At 43.5% G+C, this 23,519-nt stretch overlaps 2 protein-coding genes across 3 annotated transcripts in view; one reads left to right on the forward strand and one right to left on the reverse strand.

The window, feature by feature from the left end:
• LOC143477468 (uncharacterized) overlaps positions 1-3,206 on the forward strand; it is a 15,956-nt gene extending 12,750 nt beyond the window's left edge. Inside the window, exon 9 of the mRNA XM_076976054.1 lies at positions 524-3,206. Within this exon, the coding sequence (XP_076832169.1) occupies positions 524-569 (46 nt within the window). The 3' untranslated portion in view covers positions 570-3,206. The remainder of the gene's footprint in view (positions 1-523) is intronic.
• Positions 2,378-22,139, reverse strand: fxyd5 (FXYD domain containing ion transport regulator 5). Of its 2 annotated transcripts, XR_013121558.1 has the most exons (12): positions 21,430-22,139; positions 18,817-18,862; positions 17,778-17,867; positions 17,479-17,634; positions 15,886-15,924; positions 15,244-15,318; positions 15,098-15,143; positions 13,096-14,006; positions 6,850-6,888; positions 6,208-6,282; positions 6,062-6,107; positions 2,378-4,976 (listed from the first exon to the last, which is right to left on the reverse strand). XR_013121558.1 is itself a non-coding variant. In XM_076976053.1 (8 exons), exons 1-8 carry the CDS (start codon positions 21,472-21,474, stop codon positions 13,982-13,984), a joined length of 522 nt encoding a protein of 173 aa, XP_076832168.1. In that variant the 5' UTR covers positions 21,475-22,139; the 3' UTR covers positions 11,408-13,981. The 2 variants fall into 2 exon arrangements, 1 of the variants encoding a protein (XP_076832168.1); XM_076976053.1 differs by lacking the exons at positions 2,378-4,976; positions 6,062-6,107; positions 6,208-6,282; positions 6,850-6,888 and having other exon boundaries at positions 11,408-14,006.
• Positions 22,140-23,519: the final 1,380 nt, after the last annotated feature.

The following is a 23,519-nucleotide window of genomic DNA, read 5'->3' on the forward strand; positions in this document are numbered from 1 at the left end:
GCGAGTCCTCTCCGAGCCTGCTGAGGGTGCACTGACACCGCGAAAACCTGCCATAAGCCAAACTGAATAAAAAACAAATGATACTAAACCTTTGAAGTAAATGTGCTGCAGACACGTTGTGGACACTGCGCTGTGTACCCGTGGTTATGCAAGCGAACCCTTGCTACAGAGTGCACGCTGCGGGTTAAAAGACAGCAGGGAATTCATCAGGGGTGGAAAGGAGAGGGTGCTTACGTGGACGCCGTGCGAGCCGTGCTGTTTGAACAGCTACGTCGCCCAACACGGCCTATCCATGGGCGTATTTTCCATGAAATGTTTTAAGGGCTTCTCTGTTCGTGCTTGCCACCGAGGGGAAAGCTCTGAAGAGAGACAGTTTGCACAAGCGCTGTGGTTGATGGGTCAGTAGGAAAACCAAATAAAGCAGCTTTCCACAGCAGTCCTGCTGTAGATCGATAGCGCTCCTGCTGTAGACCGCATCCGAGACGCTGGCTTTAACACTCGTATTCTTTGTTTCTGTCTGCAGCGTGTACACCGTACCGGCCGAGCAGGCGCAGAAAGCAGCTGTCTAATCATCCGCTCTCCACTTCTCCTTCATCGGGGACAACTCCACACAGACTGGGCTCCACAGAATATAGATAATAATAAAAAGGTGGTCTCATCTAAAGCCATCATGTCAGGGTCACATGGCTGCTAACACCTGCAACCCCCCCCCCCCCCCCCCCTGACTTTAGCCTATTGAGAAGGGGGGACCTATTTGCTACTTGTCACAAGCTTTACACGTTTCCTGATGGATTGATGTTAAATGAATGTATACTTCTGTTCAAAAGCAATGTCCACACATTGTCTCCCAGATCAGGGTCAAAGTGAACGCAGCTCGTCCTCATCATCCATTGCCAATAGAGGCAAGAGGTCTTGGTCTTTGTTGTAAATTCATGAACACCCCCCTGCCACACACACACACACACACACACACACACACACACACACACACACACACACACACACACACACACACACACACACACACATCTGATCTCTGGCCTCCAGCCCACTTTATTTGGTTTGTTGGTTGTGTCAAGGTGATCAGGTGAATTTCCTGCTAATGTTTCCATGTCTCTTGTATGTCTCTTTTATGTCTCTAGTATGCTTCTAGTATTGCTTGCCATGTTTGGCACATTAGATTCTGCACGTAGGTGAGCAAAATATGAGCGATACTTGAGTGATGCTTGAGCGATACTTGAGCAATACATGAGCATCTGACAACAGAAATAGAGAAAAGAAAATGTTGGAGCAGGCCACTCAGGAGGGGAGTTTTAATATGATAGGATGTCACTAGGGACAAGGAAATCAGAAAAGGGGAGACAAACCCACCATGCTTAATATTTCATTCAGGGATAAGCCAACTGTCTTGTTCGCTCTCTCACACTCCTTGGCAAACTGATTCCACCTCAGGTGCAGGTGCCTAGGTCTATTTATCAAATATAAACATACAGGAATGCCAGGGTGATGGGCTGAGGGGGGGGGGGGGGGGGGGGGGGGGAGGCGAACTGTGCACTTTCTTTTTTAACTGGGGTCACTTTTTTATAGAAAGCTCTTATGAAAGGTCCTTTGTACGTCCTGGTGAGGTTGTCAGTGTGTTGGGGGTTGAAATGTTGGACCTGTGCACAGGTGCTGGGCGTCTATGACCACTTTCACATTATTTTCCCTCTTCTAGTCTTTCTTTAAACAAGGAGGGGCTCTAATTAAGTATGCACCTAGGTGCTTCAGCTTGACAGCAAAATGTGTGTGTGTGTGTGTGTGTGTGTGTGTGTGTGTGTGTGTGTGTGTGTGTGTGTGTGTTAAAGCATTTGTTTAAAGGCTAGCCTGTCCATACTGCAGTACAACAGGTCTGTTAAATTCGTTACTGAAAGTATTCGTGCACTGATGCAATTTCACATAACCACAAGAGCATTTCAAAAGAATCTAGTCATTCTTAATTGGATTTTAAGACATGCCATTTCACTTTTTGTTGAAGCCATCTTTATGGGCCAAATTATAGTCATCATTTTTAGGACAGAGTATCTTGAAACCACATTTGTGTTCAGTTTTAGACCAAGTAGCCTATTGATTTTACCCAAGAATACAGATAAAAGAGTCTATACGGTCCTCTCTCAATTGAAAAGTTACATGGTCACCTGTTTCACTAAAAACTAAATAAAATCAAATCAACCATTTTGCTACATTTGTTGCTGGCTTGTAGGAAGGCAATTTGTTCAGCATTTAAGAGGAAGAAAGTGTTTTTTTCTGAAACCTGCGCATAGTTCAAGCCTGCAGCGTCTCCTCACACCCTCTACGCATACAGTAAGATACTGTCAAATAATACTTTTTCCTAAGAAAGTAATTCCATATATCATGACGCTAGGTGGGTTTGTTAGTGTCGTTTTTCAGTTATGGTTAAATAAAGAGGGATCACTTATGTTTGTATACCTTTCCAGCACTTCATTTTCAATTTATTTTTTTCTTTAAAATGTCAGTCTTGGAGTTGTTTGCATGCCTTATTGTTGTTGTTGTTTGATGTTGATATTTTGGATATGGTTTATGGTATATTCGGATATATTTTAAGAAAATGTTTATACTGCTTTGTGTAGTAACATGTTCAATTTGTAATCCAATTTGTGGATGGTTGTTCTTGAAACATGGCTGGGTGGTGCTTTCTCTCTGACGCATTCAATATCTCGTTTAAGGTTTGATGGACAATTGATAATTGATAAAGGGTCGATAGATAATAATAAGTTATCAATGTATCCAGTATTGAGTGCTGAGTGTTCCTTCGCCTGAAAGAAAAATGTTTCCATTGGTATCTTTATGAGTAATAGATGATGTTTTCTCATTGTGTTCTTTGATTTGAATTTATATGCAAGTCCACTGTAAAAAATCAAATGTAAAAATCCCACTGTGATTCTTCAAGCTTGTGAACTTAGAGCTGCAAACCGACAAGAAACTGCAAGAAACAACCTGCTGCATTCAGTCTTAGTAACTCCGAGAATGCTGGGATTTTAACCATCACTCATAGACTTCTGTAGTATGATTACTACTGAAGATCAAATGATTTAAAAATGAATGTTTTGATTTATAACCCTTATTTTCATATATTATTGAATTATACTTTCATGTATTCTTGAAATTAATTCTATTTTCTTCTTGAATTATATGTTTTTCAAACACTTTCCTGGGTGTTTTTCTTTACTGTTGGGGTGGAAGCAAAGTTCTCATGTTACATGACCAGAAACATAACTCTGTCCAAACTTTGATGTGTTTCTGCCATCACTTAATTACTTTTTTTCCTGTGTGTCATGGAACTGTGTTGTTACCAAGATGTTCTTGTTGATAGTCTTTAGTCTGCTGTCAGCATGATACGATTTTCCACTGTTTAGGGTCCCTCTTCATGCGCCAGTGCACTTTCATACCATGTACAAAGTAAAAGAACCTGCTAAAGGCTTAAAAACCTCCAGGCAAGTATTGACAGAACTTCTCTAGACGCCCCACTCCCTTTTCAGACCTGACTTTGGAATTCAGTTGTATGATTCAACACACAGAGCACGAACCACCCGCTTAAAGAACAGCTTTATTTCCTTCTTTTAACACTTTGCACTTTTTGGTTTCCCACTTAAAACTAATTTTAGTCCTCTTGGGGGCGCTTTTGAGCCACCGATTATTTTCCATAAAAAAAAATCCACATTATTAATGGATGTGATAAATGCAGTGTATTAATGGAACAAAAACTGTAGAGTGTTGGTGGACGCGAGCGGCATGTCGTTAATGTTTCACTGCGAACAGGGGAACAGGGCATGTACACCCTCCTGAGAGCCGCTACCTGGGTTTAGTGCAGACGCCTCAGAACATACTGCCTCCGAGCCGCTTACATTACAAATAAGGAGGTTGGGATTACACTGTACAAATGCAACCACACTTGAACTCACATTTACACACTTACACACACACACAGCATGACGGCGTCTGTGCAAACTGGCACTCTCTCTATTCGGTCTTTGATACAGTGTTCAGAAGAACATATTTGGACCATACCTGTCAAGTGTCCCGTATTTTACCGCTCTGTCCCGGCGTCATCCCGTATTTTTATTTTCCCGTATTTGTCCCGTATTTTCAGTTTTCAATTTTTATTTTTTAAAGCATTCATGTGTCGCTCCAAACAGAATTCTGTCACTAGCCTCGCGAGAACTGCCACCCAGACTACTGCAGGGAGCAGTTCTCGCGCGAGGCTAGTGACAGAATATGTTTGGCGCGGAACATGAATGCTTTAAAAAAAATAAAAATTGAAAACTCGCGGGTTTAGTGTCGACAGTGGGAGCAAACCTGGAACAACAATCAGAGATGGATTTAACGAGAGAAGGCAGTCCTGCCAAAAAAAAGCTAAGCGTACGTGTAAGTACCTTGACGAATGGAACAGGGAATTTACTTTCCTAAAGAGGAGCATGAAGGGGCACAGCTACTCATTCTGTAAGATTTCTAGCTGTGATTTTAGTGTCTCTCATGGGGGAAGGAACGATGTCCGTCAGCACGAACAATCTGCCAAGCACAAACGCGGGCTAAAGGCACAGAAATATGCCCAGGAGATGTCCCCATTTGTAGCTAGAAATACCACTAGAAATTTTTTATTTTATTATTCATTTGTTGTTCAAAACATATTTGAGGTGTTTGTTCTTCACTTTTTGCCACTCCAAAGATGTTTTCGTCTCTCCTTCAGCCTCTATTGCAGCTATATGCAAATAACCGATTATGCAAATTAGGCGATGACGTCATGTACGGGAAATGTCCCGTATTTTTAAATACAAAACTTGACAGGTATGATTTGGACACATGTACACAGAGAGACAAGAACAGGTCCGACTGGCTGTCCGTCTCACGCCGCTGGTCTCCTGTTGCACAAGGCTGTCCCCATCCTGGGCCTTGCTTACATTCGAGTCACCTGGTAGGATCTGCACATACATGGTCACACACACACACACACACACACACACACACACACACACACACACACACACACACACACACACACACACACACACACACACACACACACACACATGCATGCATGCATTAGCGCTAACCATCCAACTAACACTATGACCAGAATGCTGGAGTATTTCTACACCACCCTGCCCTAATAATCTGATACTTCAGACAATGAAAGTTTGTCAAGTTCTGGCTGAAGCAAAAGTATTTTTCAGTTAGTGGTTTAGCTAGTCTATCTGTGCTTTTAAATTCTATTTAATCATCTGCTCGTGTGTATGGTCCAGAGGGCATGGCAAGGACTACAACGAGGAAGCGTTAGATGGTACGACACCCAAGATGTTTCTGTGGTTAAGTAACTGGGTAAGTAACACTGTGTGTGAGGGCTTTAGTGCTTGTACGCAGTGGCTGAAAGTCACCGGCGCCTTATTTGAAATTTGAACGGGCAACTCCTGCGCTTTCTGCAATGGCGCCATCAGGTAGTACCCTGCCTCTGTTCAAATCTGTTAAAACTAGGCAGCCGTCTAACAAACTGACATGGAAAATCTAAAGCCTTTCGTCACATTCGCCATCTTGTTCGCTTACTAAGCTTACTATAATCTCAAAGGCACGAGTTAGAGTAGCTGAGCAGCGATGAAACCACAAAAGGTTTCGGAAAGTACCAGCGAGCAACGTGGACGTCACGGCGGCAGTGGGGAGCTGAAGTCCCGCCAGAATTCTTGGATCGCTCCGTTAAGTGTCTACGTAACGTACGTGAGATTCAACAACCTCACGTTAGGGCATTTTCCAGCACTCCATGCATGTGTTCTGTTCAGCTGGAGAACTGTCTGCTAAAGGGAAACGTTGGCAGCTACGACTTCACATTAAACATGAATATGGGACACGGAGGTTTGGAACAACCACTGAGGTTAGCGTTACAGAAAAGAGGTCAGGACGTGGTGGAGCGCGTGCTGCAGCTGCCAATCCGACCCTCGAGCGTGGCTCGGTGACGTGAACCCAGCCTCATTCCTAACACACACCCGTGAACAGACACGACAGCAACCACCCTTACCGTCCCTTGCTGGCGTGACAGCGTGGTATCCGTCTCATTTTGCCACCTTGCATTAGAAAAGAGTGAGAGAGGAAAGTGAAAAGGGGCTGTTTTTTGTATTAACACCTTATAGTGTGTGTCACAATAGAGATCTGTCTTTTACTCACACAAGATCACCATGATCCCAACCACGAAGAGTACAGCTGCAATGCTCAAACCCACCGTCCTCTGAAACGTGTAATCTGCACACACACACACACACACACACACACACACACACACACACAATACTATACCTGGCAACATACTAGAAACGATTTTGCTTACAGAACTAATAACTCCGTAATAGTCAGAAGGTGTGTTCAACTGGAAAGACGTCATAGCAAACATGGATAAAAAGTGCTTATCTTGCTGATGTGGTACACAGTGCATAACAGCCCTACATAAAGTCTATTGTCTTTCACGTATGACTAACGGAGTGTCCACAGAAACAGGCCCCAGCTTGTGACTACGGTTTACATCTTTCCATGGAGAAAGGATGTTAGAATATTTGGCTCACAACAGAAGTGACAATATTTTTAACACTTCGTAAATTTGTAGTGTTTTACAAGAAGATAGGATTTTATGTTAGAATATATGATCAGCTTTCTTTTAATATATGTACATAAAATCACGTACCTAACATGTTACACCTAAATGCAGGACGTTTGGATCAGACTATGGACGCTGAGGTTTATGAACCCACTACTGTAAGAACTGGATTGAACTACAGTAAGAACTGAAAAAACGGATAATTTAAAAACTCTTACCATAATGGAAAGGTCTGTCCCATTTTTCATCCCATTGCCCTGTGGAGAAAATTACACGTGATTAGGAAGAAACGGCCTTTTTTGTCTGCATTGCCATTAACAACCAAAATAACGCTGGGAGATTTAAGGCATCCTCTCGGGTCTGTACGGCACTGCCTCAGTGGCTGGGCCAACTAAGCAAGAAAAGAGGAGGCCTGTGTTTATCTATGTACTTCAGCGCGAGCAATAAATCTCTGTTTATCTGATTGTGAAATACGCAGAGATGGAGGACGTTGTACTTCACCAGTATGCAATATTGTTGGATGCATTGAGAAATGGTATTGTACACTGTCAGCGACAACGACGCTCCCAAACCTGATAAGGACCCCTCCCCAAGGGCTTGGAGGGGAAGAGCTTGGGCAATACTAAATACCCCCCAATTAATTTAATATCATTTCGTTTGGGTTAATTTCTTAATTTCGTTTCAGTTCGTGTGTATTGTTTCCCCTAGGGAAAAGCTCATGTTCTGTATGATGGGGGGGGGGGGGACATAGCAAGCTCTCTTAACATGGAAATAACTCTTCAGTCCTGCCCACTGCCTCAGATCAAACCCTCACCACAATAGATGTGCATATGACATATTGCCAGTCTGCCGAGCAACTCAAGCAAGCTCAGCTAAGTTGCTCCCAGTACAACAGTGACATGTGTACTTGTTAATTACCATCCATTGGTCCCTGCAGCTACTGCAGTTAAGAAGGGTTTGGCAGCAGTGGGTGGGAAAAGAGAAGGGTTTTGTTGAGGCTAGCACACTTTTAGAGCAAACCCTCTCATGGGTTCAGTGTTCACCTGTTACAAAGTCAAACTGGGCCACATACAAGAGCTTTGAAGGGCAGTAAAAGCTAAATTTACACATTGCTGGCCAGTTTTTTTTTTTTTCTAGAAGGGCTTTTAAAATCTCCTTTTGTTCCATTTTGAGGGATGTTGTGGATGGAGCATGGGTGGGGGGGGGGGGGGGGGTGTGGGGGGCGGCTAACACCCCGGGTGAGCCGGCCCCGCCCTATGGGGTGGTGGTTGGGCCGGAGGCGTTACAGGGAGATAAAGGGGCTGCTAGCCCGTGCACGTATGCCTACAGGACAGGGTCATGTCTTTCAGGTCCTTGCTGGCACTGATGGGTAGAAATTGGCAGGAAACAGGGCAGGCGTTGGCGAAGCCTAGATGAGACGAGACACGGCCTGCAGCACAATCCACGTGAAATAAACAAAACAACAACGAGAGAGAGAGAGAGAGAGAGAGAGAGAGAGAGAGAGAGAGAGAGAGAGAGAAACACAGCAGGACATATTGTGCCTGCAATCAGCTCTGTGCATCACGATCCTATCTGACAGAAAGCAAGAGAGCTGAACTGCCCTAACCAGTTTATATGTGAGGGAGAGAGTGAGCGTGGTACAGAGAGATAAGGGCAGGGGGTATTTAGGCAGAAAGTTTATGTACGTTGATCCAGTGAGAAGGGTCTACAAACTGTGGTTTTCTTAAATAAGCACATTTTTGTAATGATGTGTTTCCCACCCTGTTATAGAGACATTGCAGGTCAATCTCTCAATATCACAATCTCATGTCAGAACACTATAGGAATGATCAGAACTGTACAATAAAACCCCACATTAAGTTATTTGTGATTGTGCTGTCCACACTGCCATGCGAACCAGTTTCGCTTTGTCACTTAGCCGGGAGTAGTGATGCAGCAAGAGAGAAAGGGAGAGAGAGAGGGAGAGAGAGAGAGACAGAGAGAGACAGAGAGAGAGAGAGAGAGAGAGAGAAAATAGACAGAGATGTAGGGGTCCTATAAAGCACGATTGCCTTAAACAGTGACGTTGCTTCATGGTGTCCCCTGCAGGGGGCGAGCTGCTTCTCTGAGTATCTGTCTGTCGTTCTTTTCTCTGTCAGTGTCTGTCTTTCATCTCTTTTTCTCCTCTGTGTCTGTCACTCTGTCCCCATGTCATTCTCTTCCTCCTTCCTCTGTTCCTTTTCTCACTTTTCTTCTTTATTGGGGATAAATTCTTTTGCTGGATTACTAGTTCCCTCTGGAGAATGTAGTTCGCTGAGCTGAGGTATTTTGCTCTCACCGACGAGAGTTAGGCCGGCTGAAAAGTGGCTTAATCGCACGGCAACCCAGGGCCCTGTGGATCAACATCAAGCCGGCCTGGGCGAGTCCTCTCCGAGCCTGCTGAGGGTGCACTGACACCGCGAAAACCTGCCATAAGCCAAACTGAATAAAAAACAAATGATACTAAACCTTTGAAGTAAATGTGCTGCAGACACGTTGTGGACACTGCGCTGTGTACCCGTGGTTATGCAAGCGAACCCTTGCTACAGAGTGCACGCTGCGGGTTAAAAGACAGCAGGGAATTCATCAGGGGTGGAAAGGAGAGGGTGCTTACGTGGACGCCGTGCGAGCCGTGCTGTTTGAACAGCTACGTCGCCCAACACGGCCTATCCATGGGCGTATTTTCCATGAAATGTTTTAAGGGCTTCTCTGTTCGTGCTTGCCACCGAGGGGAAAGCTCTGAAGAGAGACAGTTTGCACAAGCGCTGTGGTTGATGGGTCAGTAGGAAAACCAAATAAAGCAGCTTTCCACAGCAGTCCTGCTGTAGATCGATAGCGCTCCTGCTGTAGACCGCATCCGAGACGCTGGCTTTAACACTCGTATTCTTTGTTTCTGTCTGCAGCGTGTACACCGTACCGGCCGAGCAGGCGCAGAAAGCAGCTGTCTAATCATCCGCTCTCCACTTCTCCTTCATCGGGGACAACTCCACACAGACTGGGCTCCACAGAATATAGATAATAATAAAAAGGTGGTCTCATCTAAAGCCATCATGTCAGGGTCACATGGCTGCTAACACCTGCAACCCCCCCCCCCCCCCCCCCTGACTTTAGCCTATTGAGAAGGGGGGACCTATTTGCTACTTGTCACAAGCTTTACACGTTTCCTGATGGATTGATGTTAAATGAATGTATACTTCTGTTCAAAAGCAATGTCCACACATTGTCTCCCAGATCAGGGTCAAAGTGAACGCAGCTCGTCCTCATCATCCATTGCCAATAGAGGCAAGAGGTCTTGGTCTTTGTTGTAAATTCATGAACACCCCCCTGCCACACACACACACACACACACACACACACACACACACACACACACACACACACACACACACACACACACACACACACACATCTGATCTCTGGCCTCCAGCCCACTTTATTTGGTTTGTTGGTTGTGTCAAGGTGATCAGGTGAATTTCCTGCTAATGTTTCCATGTCTCTTGTATGTCTCTTTTATGTCTCTAGTATGCTTCTAGTATTGCTTGCCATGTTTGGCACATTAGATTCTGCACGTAGGTGAGCAAAATATGAGCGATACTTGAGTGATGCTTGAGCGATACTTGAGCAATACATGAGCATCTGACAACAGAAATAGAGAAAAGAAAATGTTGGAGCAGGCCACTCAGGAGGGGAGTTTTAATATGATAGGATGTCACTAGGGACAAGGAAATCAGAAAAGGGGAGACAAACCCACCATGCTTAATATTTCATTCAGGGATAAGCCAACTGTCTTGTTCGCTCTCTCACACTCCTTGGCAAACTGATTCCACCTCAGGTGCAGGTGCCTAGGTCTATTTATCAAATATAAACATACAGGAATGCCAGGGTGATGGGCTGAGGGGGGGGGGGGGGGGGGGGGGGGGGAGGCGAACTGTGCACTTTCTTTTTTAACTGGGGTCACTTTTTTATAGAAAGCTCTTATGAAAGGTCCTTTGTACGTCCTGGTGAGGTTGTCAGTGTGTTGGGGGTTGAAATGTTGGACCTGTGCACAGGTGCTGGGCGTCTATGACCACTTTCACATTATTTTCCCTCTTCTAGTCTTTCTTTAAACAAGGAGGGGCTCTAATTAAGTATGCACCTAGGTGCTTCAGCTTGACAGCAAAATGTGTGTGTGTGTGTGTGTGTGTGTGTGTGTGTGTGTGTGTGTGTGTGTGTGTGTGTGTTAAAGCATTTGTTTAAAGGCTAGCCTGTCCATACTGCAGTACAACAGGTCTGTTAAATTCGTTACTGAAAGTATTCGTGCACTGATGCAATTTCACATAACCACAAGAGCATTTCAAAAGAATCTAGTCATTCTTAATTGGATTTTAAGACATGCCATTTCACTTTTTGTTGAAGCCATCTTTATGGGCCAAATTATAGTCATCATTTTTAGGACAGAGTATCTTGAAACCACATTTGTGTTCAGTTTTAGACCAAGTAGCCTATTGATTTTACCCAAGAATACAGATAAAAGAGTCTATACGGTCCTCTCTCAATTGAAAAGTTACATGGTCACCTGTTTCACTAAAAACTAAATAAAATCAAATCAACCATTTTGCTACATTTGTTGCTGGCTTGTAGGAAGGCAATTTGTTCAGCATTTAAGAGGAAGAAAGTGTTTTTTTCTGAAACCTGCGCATAGTTCAAGCCTGCAGCGTCTCCTCACACCCTCTACGCATACAGTAAGATACTGTCAAATAATACTTTTTCCTAAGAAAGTAATTCCATATATCATGACGCTAGGTGGGTTTGTTAGTGTCGTTTTTCAGTTATGGTTAAATAAAGAGGGATCACTTATGTTTGTATACCTTTCCAGCACTTCATTTTCAATTTATTTTTTTCTTTAAAATGTCAGTCTTGGAGTTGTTTGCATGCCTTATTGTTGTTGTTGTTTGATGTTGATATTTTGGATATGGTTTATGGTATATTCGGATATATTTTAAGAAAATGTTTATACTGCTTTGTGTAGTAACATGTTCAATTTGTAATCCAATTTGTGGATGGTTGTTCTTGAAACATGGCTGGGTGGTGCTTTCTCTCTGACGCATTCAATATCTCGTTTAAGGTTTGATGGACAATTGATAATTGATAAAGGGTCGATAGATAATAATAAGTTATCAATGTATCCAGTATTGAGTGCTGAGTGTTCCTTCGCCTGAAAGAAAAATGTTTCCATTGGTATCTTTATGAGTAATAGATGATGTTTTCTCATTGTGTTCTTTGATTTGAATTTATATGCAAGTCCACTGTAAAAAATCAAATGTAAAAATCCCACTGTGATTCTTCAAGCTTGTGAACTTAGAGCTGCAAACCGACAAGAAACTGCAAGAAACAACCTGCTGCATTCAGTCTTAGTAACTCCGAGAATGCTGGGATTTTAACCATCACTCATAGACTTCTGTAGTATGATTACTACTGAAGATCAAATGATTTAAAAATGAATGTTTTGATTTATAACCCTTATTTTCATATATTATTGAATTATACTTTCATGTATTCTTGAAATTAATTCTATTTTCTTCTTGAATTATATGTTTTTCAAACACTTTCCTGGGTGTTTTTCTTTACTGTTGGGGTGGAAGCAAAGTTCTCATGTTACATGACCAGAAACATAACTCTGTCCAAACTTTGATGTGTTTCTGCCATCACTTAATTACTTTTTTTCCTGTGTGTCATGGAACTGTGTTGTTACCAAGATGTTCTTGTTGATAGTCTTTAGTCTGCTGTCAGCATGATACGATTTTCCACTGTTTAGGGTCCCTCTTCATGCGCCAGTGCACTTTCATACCATGTACAAAGTAAAAGAACCTGCTAAAGGCTTAAAAACCTCCAGGCAAGTATTGACAGAACTTCTCTAGACGCCCCACTCCCTTTTCAGACCTGACTTTGGAATTCAGTTGTATGATTCAACACACAGAGCACGAACCACCCGCTTAAAGAACAGCTTTATTTCCTTCTTTTAACACTTTGCACTTTTTGGTTTCCCACTTAAAACTAATTTTAGTCCTCTTGGGGGCGCTTTTGAGCCACCGATTATTTTCCATAAAAAAAAATCCACATTATTAATGGATGTGATAAATGCAGTGTATTAATGGAACAAAAACTGTAGAGTGTTGGTGGACGCGAGCGGCATGTCGTTAATGTTTCACTGCGAACAGGGGAACAGGGCATGTACACCCTCCTGAGAGCCGCTACCTGGGTTTAGTGCAGACGCCTCAGAACATACTGCCTCCGAGCCGCTTACATTACAAATAAGGAGGTTGGGATTACACTGTACAAATGCAACCACACTTGAACTCACATTTACACACTTACACACACACACAGCATGACGGCGTCTGTGCAAACTGGCACTCTCTCTATTCGGTCTTTGATACAGTGTTCAGAAGAACATATTTGGACCATACCTGTCAAGTGTCCCGTATTTTACCGCTCTGTCCCGGCGTCATCCCGTATTTTTATTTTCCCGTATTTGTCCCGTATTTTCAGTTTTCAATTTTTATTTTTTAAAGCATTCATGTGTCGCTCCAAACAGAATTCTGTCACTAGCCTCGCGAGAACTGCCACCCAGACTACTGCAGGGAGCAGTTCTCGCGCGAGGCTAGTGACAGAATATGTTTGGCGCGGAACATGAATGCTTTAAAAAAAATAAAAATTGAAAACTCGCGGGTTTAGTGTCGACAGTGGGAGCAAACCTGGAACAACAATCAGAGATGGATTTAACGAGAGAAGGCAGTCCTGCCAAAAAAAAGCTAAGCGTACGTGTAAGTACCTTGACGAATGGAACAGGGAATTTACTTTCCTAAAGAGGAGCATGAAGGGGCACAGCTACTCATTCTGTAAGATTTCTAGCTGTGATTTTAGTGTCTCTCATGGGGGAAGGAACGATGTCCGTCAGCACGAACAATCTGCCAAGCACAAACGCGGGCTAAAGGCACAGAAATATGCCCAGGAGATGTCCCCATTTGTAGCTAGAAATACCACTAGAAATTTTTTATTTTATTATTCATTTGTTGTTCAAAACATATTTGAGGTGTTTGTTCTTCACTTTTTGCCACTCCAAAGATGTTTTCGTCTCTCCTTCAGCCTCTATTGCAGCTATATGCAAATAACCGATTATGCAAATTAGGCGATGACGTCATGTACGGGAAATGTCCCGTATTTTTAAATACAAAACTTGACAGGTATGATTTGGACACATGTACACAGAGAGACAAGAACAGGTCCGACTGGCTGTCCGTCTCACGCCGCTGGTCTCCTGTTGCACAAGGCTGTCCCCATCCTGGGCCTTGCTTACATTCGAGTCACCTGGTAGGATCTGCACATACATGGTCACACACACACACACACACACACACACACACACACACACACACACACACACACACACACACACACACACACACACACACACACACACACACACACACACATGCATGCATGCATTAGCGCTAACCATCCAACTAACACTATGACCAGAATGCTGGAGTATTTCTACACCACCCTGCCCTAATAATCTGATACTTCAGACAATGAAAGTTTGTCAAGTTCTGGCTGAAGCAAAAGTATTTTTCAGTTAGTGGTTTAGCTAGTCTATCTGTGCTTTTAAATTCTATTTAATCATCTGCTCGTGTGTATGGTCCAGAGGGCATGGCAAGGACTACAACGAGGAAGCGTTAGATGGTACGACACCCAAGATGTTTCTGTGGTTAAGTAACTGGGTAAGTAACACTGTGTGTGAGGGCTTTAGTGCTTGTACGCAGTGGCTGAAAGTCACCGGCGCCTTATTTGAAATTTGAACGGGCAACTCCTGCGCTTTCTGCAATGGCGCCATCAGGTAGTACCCTGCCTCTGTTCAAATCTGTTAAAACTAGGCAGCCGTCTAACAAACTGACATGGAAAATCTAAAGCCTTTCGTCACATTCGCCATCTTGTTCGCTTACTAAGCTTACTATAATCTCAAAGGCACGAGTTAGAGTAGCTGAGCAGCGATGAAACCACAAAAGGTTTCGGAAAGTACCAGCGAGCAACGTGGACGTCACGGCGGCAGTGGGGAGCTGAAGTCCCGCCAGAATTCTTGGATCGCTCCGTTAAGTGTCTACGTAACGTACGTGAGATTCAACAACCTCACGTTAGGGCATTTTCCAGCACTCCATGCATGTGTTCTGTTCAGCTGGAGAACTGTCTGCTAAAGGGAAACGTTGGCAGCTACGACTTCACATTAAACATGAATATGGGACACGGAGGTTTGGAACAACCACTGAGGTTAGCGTTACAGAAAAGAGGTCAGGACGTGGTGGAGCGCGTGCTGCAGCTGCCAATCCGACCCTCGAGCGTGGCTCGGTGACGTGAACCCAGCCTCATTCCTAACACACACCCGTGAACAGACACGACAGCAACCACCCTTACCGTCCCTTGCTGGCGTGACAGCGTGGTATCCGTCTCATTTTGCCACCTTGCATTAGAAAAGAGTGAGAGAGGAAAGTGAAAAGGGGCTGTTTTTTGTATTAACACCTTATAGTGTGTGTCACAATAGAGATCTGTCTTTTACTCACACAAGATCACCATGATCCCAACCACGAAGAGTACAGCTGCAATGCTCAAACCCACCGTCCTCTGAAACGTGTAATCTGCACACACACACACACACACACACACACACACACACACACACAATACTATACCTGGCAACATACTAGAAACGATTTTGCTTACAGAACTAATAACTCCGTAATAGTCAGAAGGTGTGTTCAACTGGAAAGACGTCATAGCAAACATGGATAAAAAGTGCTTATCTTGCTGATGTGGTACACAGTGCATAACAGCCCTACATAAAGTCTATTGTCTTTCACGTATGACTAACGGAGTGTCCACAGAAACAGGCCCCAGCTTGTGACTACGGTTTACATCTTTCCATGGAGAAAGGATGTTAGAATATTTGGCTCACAACAGAAGTGACAATATTTTTAACACTTCGTAAATTTGTAGTGTTTTACAAGAAGATAGGATTTTATGTTAGAATATATGATCAGCTTTCTTTTAATATATGTACATAAAATCACGTACCTAACATGTTACACCTAAATGCAGGACGTTTGGATCAGACTATGGACGCTGAGGTTTATGAACCCACTACTGTAAGAACTGGATTGAACTACAGTAAGAACTGAAAAAACGGATAATTTAAAAACTCTTACCATAATGGAAAGGTCTGTCCCATTTTTCATCCCATTGCCCTGTGGAGAAAATTACACGTGATTAGGAAGAAACGGCCTTTTTTGTCTGCATTGCCATTAACAACCAAAATAACGCTGGGAGATTTAAGGCATCCTCTCGGGTCTGTACGGCACTGCCTCAGTGGCTGGGCCAACTAAGCAAGAAAAGAGGAGGCCTGTGTTTATCTATGTACTTCAGCGCGAGCAATAAATCTCTGTTTATCTGATTGTGAAATACGCAGAGATGGAGGACGTTGTACTTCACCAGTATGCAATATTGTTGGATGCATTGAGAAATGGTATTGTACACTGTCAGCGACAACGACGCTCCCAAACCTGATAAGGACCCCTCCCCAAGGGCTTGGAGGGGAAGAGCTTGGGCAATACTAAATACCCCCCAATTAATTTAATATCATTTCGTTTGGGTTAATTTCTTAATTTCGTTTCAGTTCGTGTGTATTGTTTCCCCTAGGGAAAAGCTCATGTTCTGTATGATGGGGGGGGGGGGGGGGGGGGGGGGGGGGGTCCACTCTTATTAGAGTTTTTGCCTGAGAACTAGATGTACCTCTTATCGCTGTCATATTGATCAGCCCATAATTACTTCTAATTAAATTTCAGGTGTGCTCATTTTCCCTTTGACCTGTCTCTCAAATTGAATTTATATATGTGTTCGGGTTGACAGGACTCATAAAGCACAGCCTAGCTATTCGTCGTGGCGGCCCTGCAATCTGGCAGAAATAACGGATATTTCTACACAGGAAGCGGGATGAACGTTTTTTCCCCTTAATTACCTGCTAATTAGTTTCCGAGTTACGTTTGCCCTTGATATGATGCGCATTACGGCAAGTTAGAGTGGCGCTCGCGCTCCGTCGTCACCCGCTCGCGCAGCTCGGGGCCTCGCGCTGACGCCTCGCGCGGTAGAAGAGCAGCTTTCATGACGGTCTGATGACTAACACAATTTTAACCTTTTGCGAGAGGGGCAGACAAGTCGTGGAGAACTGTTTCATATTCGTGTGCTACGGTTCTAAATGTTTACAAAAAACGAAGAACATTTTAATGCTATCCAAGGCAAAGAGATAGATTATGGACAGGTAGACTGCTAATAGGATGAGCTTTTTTTTTAACAGTTAAGAAACGGCCTCCCTCACAGGCGTCGTTGCCCTCCTACTAGTGCAGTTTCCACGGATGGCCTTTAGGCGCCGCTGTAGAGACCCCAGCGCTCTCATGATGTGTAGGTGAAGGAAGGGAGAGACATCTATTCCTTCAGCAATTAGTATGCTTCATTTGTTCATGAAATGTCAGCATTTTATCTAAATGTGTTTAACGCTCCTCCTGGTTAATTTTAACCGAATGTAGGGCTTTTACTGTAATTGTTTTGCATTTGCACTTTACATTGTTGTGGTCCCTGGAAAAAATAAAATAAATAAATTATTTATATATATAATACTGTACTATGTGTATGTGTCAATTTTTCTTACAGAATGGTTCCAAGAAATCAAGTATACATGACCTCATAATTTAATGGAAACTAGCCTAACTGAGCAGGAACCAAGCACAATGAGAAATGAAGTTTACCTCCTGTGTTTGGTGAGTTCTGAGTTTTTGGGAGGGCTGTAGTTGACCTCACTGAGCTGTTGGAAACTGTAGTAACGGTACCATTAGGAGTCTGCTTTTCTACATGGGGCTGTAGAGTGGTGCTGGATTCGTTTTGAAATGCTGCCGTGTCTTTTGCTGAAACAGATTGGATCGAAACACAGTTACTGGCATCAAATGAACTTTACTTCTGGATTTATGAGGGGAAATGAAGTGGAATCTAAATGCAAGTGGACGTTCTATTGAAATCGGTGATGGGGGAGCTCAGGTTCCACTGTTACCTGTCCCTGCAGGTGTGTGTGCAGTGATGGTAGACTGCGTTGAGCTGTCTTCACCTTCAGTCTGGTATGTCGCATTCTGACTGGCACAGCCTTTGAAAAAAGGACAGGAGGCAACAACGTCAAAGTGCACGACATCTGCGTGTGCGGACCAAGAGCAAATCTTGAAAACAAAGCTATTGGCTCCTATGGTGTTTCCATTTTTTTTTTCCCAAAAATAGTAAAAATATCTGGACAACGGTTTTTGTAACATATAGGAGATTAAATATCCAAGATACTCTGTCAAAAAAACTGGTTACTCTGGACATATTTGGAGCAGGTTTCATGTTTTCTAGTACAGTTAAATTATGTGAAAGTATAATAAACAGACAGCACACGTTTTAATAATCCTTTAGCTGCTGTGGGGGGGGGGGGTAAATTCGAAAAGACAAGACAGCACCATCATAATTTACCTACTGGGGTGAGATTATTAAATGAATATGTGTAGCAAATTATACTGCTGCTCTTATTGGGGGAAAATGTGATAATGTAGTGTGCAGACAGCTCCACATGCAAGTTTCAGACAAAGGCATATATTCCTGGCAGAGATGGATGCAAATATTTGCACCTGCTGACATGGTAATAGCATTGTCATGTAGAGGTCTGTCCTCTCTCATGAAGGGAGATTTCTCGGGACCCGCACAACTACACAAAGGCAGACTGTAGATTGCCAGAGATCGGTGGAAGCTTTGCAGAACTTATCCTTCAACCCCTTCCTAAAGAACCGTGTCACCCTGGAGACAACTGTGATGTGATTATTTTATGATTTACTGTTACTTGAGTTTGAAATCACTTATTTGGGCCTGTGCTCTTCAACCGGACTTTTAGGGGTGTGTTTTTCACTTCTGTCCGAGTAGATTTTCTTGAAAGTTATGGGGCTTTTGCTTGAGAAGTTTTTAAGTGGACTTTCCCTACTACTGCTGTTGATGAGGCAGAACAAGAAATATAGCAATTAGGAGGGGGAAAGAGAGAGTGAGAGTGAGAGAGGAGAATATTGACTCACCTCTGAAGTAGAGTAAGATGAAAAGCACAGCTCCTCTCCAGAGTGTCTGTAAAGCAGGTATCATCATAAACATGGAAACGTATCACCCACGATGAAACTTAGTCTTCCAGTAATGCTGCATAAACAGTTTTAGCAAGCGTGACGTTTTGAGCTGGTCTAATTCATGATGGCATGATATTCAATGCTCCAAGTGAACAGCTCATTATTACTGATCTGATATTTCACTAAAGACTTTATATAGACCTCTAAAATCATTAATTGAACACTGCTGTTTCTCAATTTACTCCATAAGTTAAGTGTAACATACGAGTTCTGGACGTCTCTGCAAGAACATGTATGCTTTTTTCATGTGTTAATAAGTTGATCTTGCGCATAAATGTATTTTGGGCAGACAGTATTTCACAGTGACGTTACTCACCTTACTGTCATGCTGAGATAAAGGGAGAGTGAAGATTTCAAATACCTACTGTGAAACCTGCCATTACGTTTTCAGTAAGGTCTATTCAAACTACAGACCACATGGCACTGTTAAGCAGCTCCATGTCGGGTGACCTCTCATGACCTTTCCAAGCCAGAGCCAAAACACCATCACATTAATATTTCATATGACACCCACACAATCCAGGCAAAAGTGAATAGGTGTCAAAACTGAAGACCACGGGGATGGTCAGTGCACCATCTGTTTCATGCTCGTCTCTGCCGTGTCATACCGTCATATCTGCCGTGTCATCTCGTTTCACGACTGTAGATGGCATGTGGCACGGATGGGATCTGAACCTCAGTGCAGATCTGTTCTCCCGCCTTTTTGAAAGGTTGTAAGGCAACTAATCTGTGTAATGGCAGTTGGTGTTGGGTTATGAAAAACTGCACTGTTGCCTACTTCTCTTTCTATAAACCCAAAATGACACATGCTACCACAGGATGGAGAATACTTAGCAAATGCTTAGCAACCGACAAACAAACCCGAGCGGTGTCACGTAAGCGGTGAGTTACAGCAGGAACCTCAGAAGGCGGGAACATGGGCGGGGCCTTTTACCCATGCAGACCACAGTTGGCCTTAAATGACGGCTTGAGGAATGACTGCGAGACTGTGCTGGGGAGATGAGGGGCAGCTTCTGTGTGACACCACCCACCCCCACCTTCTGAATGTCTATCAAAGGAGTCGTAGAGGATGGGGAGGTGATGAGCTGAACAATGATGGAAACCGATCATGTCCGTCACAAAGAACACTATGAGCAAATTAGGGCTCACAGTGGAGAGGGAGCAGGGGTGTTAGGAATGATCTTGTCAGTTTTATCAGAGATCACTGACAAAACCTTTCTTGGTTTTTAGCAGATGTTTCCTGTATGTTTCACTGTGTGCGGTGACTGCAAGATTGTGTAATAGAAACCTTTTTTCTGTTGTCATTACTGCTTCTTAAAGCCCAGAGACCCAAGGGAGCACATGCAACATGTTTAATCTGTTTTGTTTCGTAAACAGGAAAACCAAAGTGGTGAATTATCACCTAGAGTGTTTATATAAAAGCTCTCTGAACACAAACGAACCCTATCTGTAAATGTAACCCAGTTGGTGTTAATCCAAACCTGGGGCCATTTCTGTGACAAATCGCAGAGCCCTGAGTGCTTACTACTGACTTTTTGATCACATGCTTAACTCACATAATTCAAAGCAAACAAAATTAGATGACAACTGAGTTAATCTGATCTGTACTGCATAGTTTCCTGGTTTGTAATAAGTGTGATGTCTGGTAAAACAGTTCTTTATCTAGTTTATAAGTCTGATGCTATTTGTTGAACATTTTAATGCCGAGAAGAATATACTTCCTTTTAAAACGTCATATATCGGAGAACGTCTCTTAAAGTACTGTAAAACCCTCTAATCAGGTACCATCCAGTCAGAATAATATTTAATACAACCAATAATACAAAAAGAGTATGAGCATTGGTAATTACACCAACCAGTCAAGCAAAGAAGAAATATCAATTAAAATACATTAAGAATAGGTCAAGGACAATCCGAATTGGAATGCAAGTTTTTAGTCAAGCTTAATAGAAAGAAAGAAAGTGAAAACATGTTTCACTTTATAAAATACCTCTCGCAGAATTTAGAGTATAAGGTGATATGCTCATCATGTTTGAGCATCCAATCTGTGACATTTTACACAGCACCCCCTTTCAACATCTTTCAACACATGACTCCTAAATACTCCTTGCCATATGCTAGAGTTTCCTTTTAAAAAGACTAATAGACTAAACATAGGCATTTTAGTCTATTTCCAGAAAAATGGAGGGTTATTCTTCATTTGCATACTGGGATTGAAACGTGGGATTAACAGGGTGGAAATCCTGCTTCACACTCAGACATGGCACACGTGTGTTCTCGACCCCAGACATGGCACACGTGTGTTCTAGACCCTAGACATGGCACACGTGTGTTCTAGACCCTAGACAGGATGCACGTGTGTTCTAGAACCCAGACACGGCACATGTGTGTTCTAGGCCCCACAGCGACGATGCCCAGTGAAGCTCAACTCTACATGCTTCTCTCATTCCCTCCAAACCCTGATCTGTTTACTTATTAACAACACTGAATATCCAAATGTTTTCTGCTTACCTTGGTTTTCATGCTGGAGAATCGGTCAGGTTCAGAAGTCAGCATCCAGCTGTCACCCTGCTGCAAAGCTAAGCCGTTCGTTGGCCACGCCCTTACTACGCTTCCTCTTTTTCACCTCATGTGTTGTTCTTCCCTCTCTCTCTCTCTCTCTCTCTCTCTCTCCCCTTCTTTGTTTTGGTTGGTTTGTGTATTTACTTGGTCAGCCTTTCTCACTTGTCTGAAAGCATGTGGTCGGGTCATGCTAGCGCTCCAACACTACGTGTGTGTGTGTGTGTGTGTGTGTGTGTGTGTGCCGTCTACACTGTATCAGTCATTGTTTGATTGCCACTACACACAAATGCAGAGGCTGACAGTGAGAAATGGAGAGAGAAAGAGAGACTGTGTACATGCGTGTGCCCAACTAGTTAACCTGTCACTAAACTTTCTGAGGTAGACACCTGCATCAATTCCCATCTATCCATTCTGTTTAATTTTGGTTAGGGACAGGTCTACACGAATGGCGGAGTGAACTTCTTACGGAGAACCGTTACCTCTCGGCAAAACAGTTTTTGCCAACCGCCAACTTCCACGATCCCTTTTGAACGCCTCCAGACGGAGCGTCGCTCTTCTGCGCTCTCTGAGAGTGGCAGGAAGGAAGTGTTGCGCTCGGCACGTCTGAGGGCAGAGGGGATCCTTCGAACGCATGCTTCCAAAATGACAGCGAGGTCTCGCGTGGCTCTCGCCAGGTACGGCACGCCAACACATCGCAGCGCGCCCGACCTCCCCTCCTCCTCCTCCTCCTCTTCCTCCTACTCCTCCTCCTGCTGCTGCTTGAAATCTGCTTCGAACTCTCTCGAGCGAAGGTTTCAGATGTCACGTGGCACCGGAGGTGCAATCCAAACAAACGTATACAGTATAAAAAAGGAGGGGGCATTGCTGTTAGGAATCTTGGTCTTCCTCATATGCACTCCTGTCACCTTTCAACACCAAAGACACAGGCGTGACTTAAGAGAGGTGTGTTGACGGGAGCCAGCTGGCTCTGGAGATGCCGTGACAGTTTGATTAGGCTTACTATGGAAATACACATTTGATATTTGCCACAGTTGCAAGGGGTTGCTGTCAGTCTGTGAAATCAAAATCAACAATCTGTAGCCATACTCATTAGAATTTGCACATGTGCCTGGTAGAGTGTTAATGCATTAAGCCACGTCACACTAGTCAGCTGACCAACTAAAAATACACTGGCCTGTTTGTCATCCGCACGCTGCCTACTGCAGCATAACCTTTATAGGTTCATGTAATGCTATGATGACGGAGTTACTTTTTTAGGATGCGGGCAAAATGGCTCAACGCTAAACCGCAACTTTATACCGAATAAACAATGTTTATTCTGTGCCCCCATATATATAACTTATATCTTCAGAAATGCAGAAATACATCTTAATAAATGAGTCATATTTTGCCATTGGCCAGCATTCACTGTGCTTAGAGTATAGTCTGGGAAAGAGTTTTTTGGGTCATCCAATCATAATTCTATAGAAAGGATAATTGCTTGGGAGATGAAATAATACTTCTAATACTTACACACTAGTCTGTGTGTGATACATTACTTTTACTCAATATCAAGACATCCTGGTGCCCCAGAACAAGCAATGGAGAAGTAAAAATCTCTGTATATGGGGTATGTCACCGTTTATTTTTTAGCTTGTTATGCATCACGTGCAATTTTAGTAATGTGATCAACAACTGGGTCATTAAAAACAACTCAACCAATGGTGGTCTGTTTCGGTGAGAGTACATGGGCAGCATTGTGTTCCGCCACGTTAGACAAGACATGCGGAAATATGCCACAACTCTCACAGTGTCTGCCACAACACAGTGGATGACATTGAGAGGCGCACAAAGGCCGGGCAGTCCCACGAGCAGAGTCGGGGGTGGCTCTGGAACTCACGTTCCCGCCACTGACCTCTGGCCACGCACGGATTCCTGCTCGCATTCTCGCTGCGTGCGAATGCGCGCGGCCAACTGCAAGTCTTTTTGAGACTGAAAGACGGGCAGACTTCAAGGGCAAACGCTTTCTCTTTCAGACTCAAGAGCCCTTTGGAATTCTC

Source organism: Brachyhypopomus gauderio, chromosome 16, assembly GCF_052324685.1.
Source record: "Brachyhypopomus gauderio isolate BG-103 chromosome 16, BGAUD_0.2, whole genome shotgun sequence".
NCBI classification, from domain to species: Eukaryota; Metazoa; Chordata; class Actinopteri; order Gymnotiformes; family Hypopomidae; genus Brachyhypopomus; species Brachyhypopomus gauderio.